The sequence below is a fragment of the Ailuropoda melanoleuca genome, chromosome 5 (assembly GCF_002007445.2).
Source record: "Ailuropoda melanoleuca isolate Jingjing chromosome 5, ASM200744v2, whole genome shotgun sequence".
In the NCBI taxonomy this organism is placed as follows: domain Eukaryota; kingdom Metazoa; phylum Chordata; class Mammalia; order Carnivora; family Ursidae; genus Ailuropoda; species Ailuropoda melanoleuca.
This window is the reverse complement of record NC_048222.1, coordinates 24591473-24592813: the sequence shown is the minus strand read 5'-3', so window position 1 is coordinate 24592813 and position 1341 is coordinate 24591473. Positions and strand designations below refer to the sequence as shown.

The following is a 1341-nucleotide window of genomic DNA, read 5'->3' as shown; positions in this document are numbered from 1 at the left end:
GCCCCCCCGACCGCCGCGCCCCCGCCGCCCGCGCCCGCCGCCTCGGCTTCTCCCGGGGCGCGCTCGCCCGCCCGCCAGGAGGGGCGCTCCAGTCCCGCGGGCAAGTTCTCCAGCTCCTTCGCCATAGACAGCATCCTCAGCAAACCCTTCCGCAGCCGCCGCGACGGGGAAGCGGCCCCCGGGGCGCGGCTGCCATGGGGCGCCTCGCCCTGTCCGACGCTGCCCACATACCCTGCGCTCCTGCCCAGCGCCTCCGGAGGGGCTCTGCTGCCGCTGTGCGCGTACGGTGCGACCGAGCCGGCGCTGCTGGGCGCGCGCGGAGCCGACGCGCAGCCCTCGGTGCCACCCGCCACACCTCACCTTCTGCTCGGGCCCCTCTCGGCCTCGGGCCCAGCCAAGCCGTTTCGAGGCCCGGCGGCCGGCGGCGGTGGCGCCGCGCACCTGTACTGCCCCCTGCGGCTGCCCGCGGCCCTGCAGGCGGCCTCGTCCTGTGGCCCCGGCCCGCACCTGCCTTACCCAGTGGAGACGCTCCTGGCCTGAGCGGCGCCGCGGAGCCCAGCAAGGGTGGGCGCCGTCGGGGAGGCAGGAAACGCAGGCCGGGGCTTTGCATTTTCTAGCCAGACAAAAAAAAGACGGTAAAAGAAAAATCTCCATCAAACGTGCCTTAAAACTAAAGCATTTTTGACAAAAGTGTTTTAATTTAGTTCAGAATATTTTCCTTCTTCTTTTGTGACTTTACAGAAGACCAAACCAATTCCCCATAATTGTTTTAGGTTCTTGACCAAGCCTGTCCTTCTCTCCCTTCACAAAGACTTTTCCTATCTTCTTACTTCCCCTTACTCCTATTTTTGTCTCACCTTCCATTGATTTATCCCTTTAAACACACACACACACACACATCAGGGAACTATTCCATATGATAAATGATATGACTACTGTTTGGGGCTTAATGGCCCCCGCTCCGTGTAAGTATGTGGCATTTACAGGCATAACTGAGTGTGACAAAGGTGTCAGAGAATCTTCAGTCATTTCTCTGCTAGTGACCAATGCTTCACTGTGCCAAAAGATTTAAAAAAAAAAAGTGGGGTTTTGTAATTAAATTATTTATATATTTTTGAGACCTGAATTGAAAATGTTGCAGGCAACGGGCTACAGCCTTATTAGTGGTATGGTGATCTCTAACTGTGGTCTCCTTGGGCCAAGCAATTTCTTTAAAGGAAAAGTTAGCATTATGTATGTGGGGTGCCAGGACCACTGCCACGTGAAAGCAAGTGTGATTTTTATTTTTAATATTATTTTATTTGTGTCTGTACATATTCATGTATAAATTTTATGAAACCC

The 1341-nt window shown here is 55.2% G+C and overlaps 1 protein-coding gene across 1 annotated transcript in view; it reads left to right on the top strand.

Annotated features, from left to right (window-relative positions):
* The window catches only part of FOXQ1 (forkhead box Q1), a 1860-nt gene extending 973 nt beyond the window's left edge, over positions 1-887 (top strand). The window contains exon 2 of the mRNA XM_034660205.1: positions 5-887. Within this exon, the coding sequence (XP_034516096.1) occupies positions 5-540 (536 nt within the window). The 3' untranslated portion in view covers positions 541-887. The remainder of the gene's footprint in view (positions 1-4) is intronic.
* Positions 888-1341: the final 454 nt, after the last annotated feature.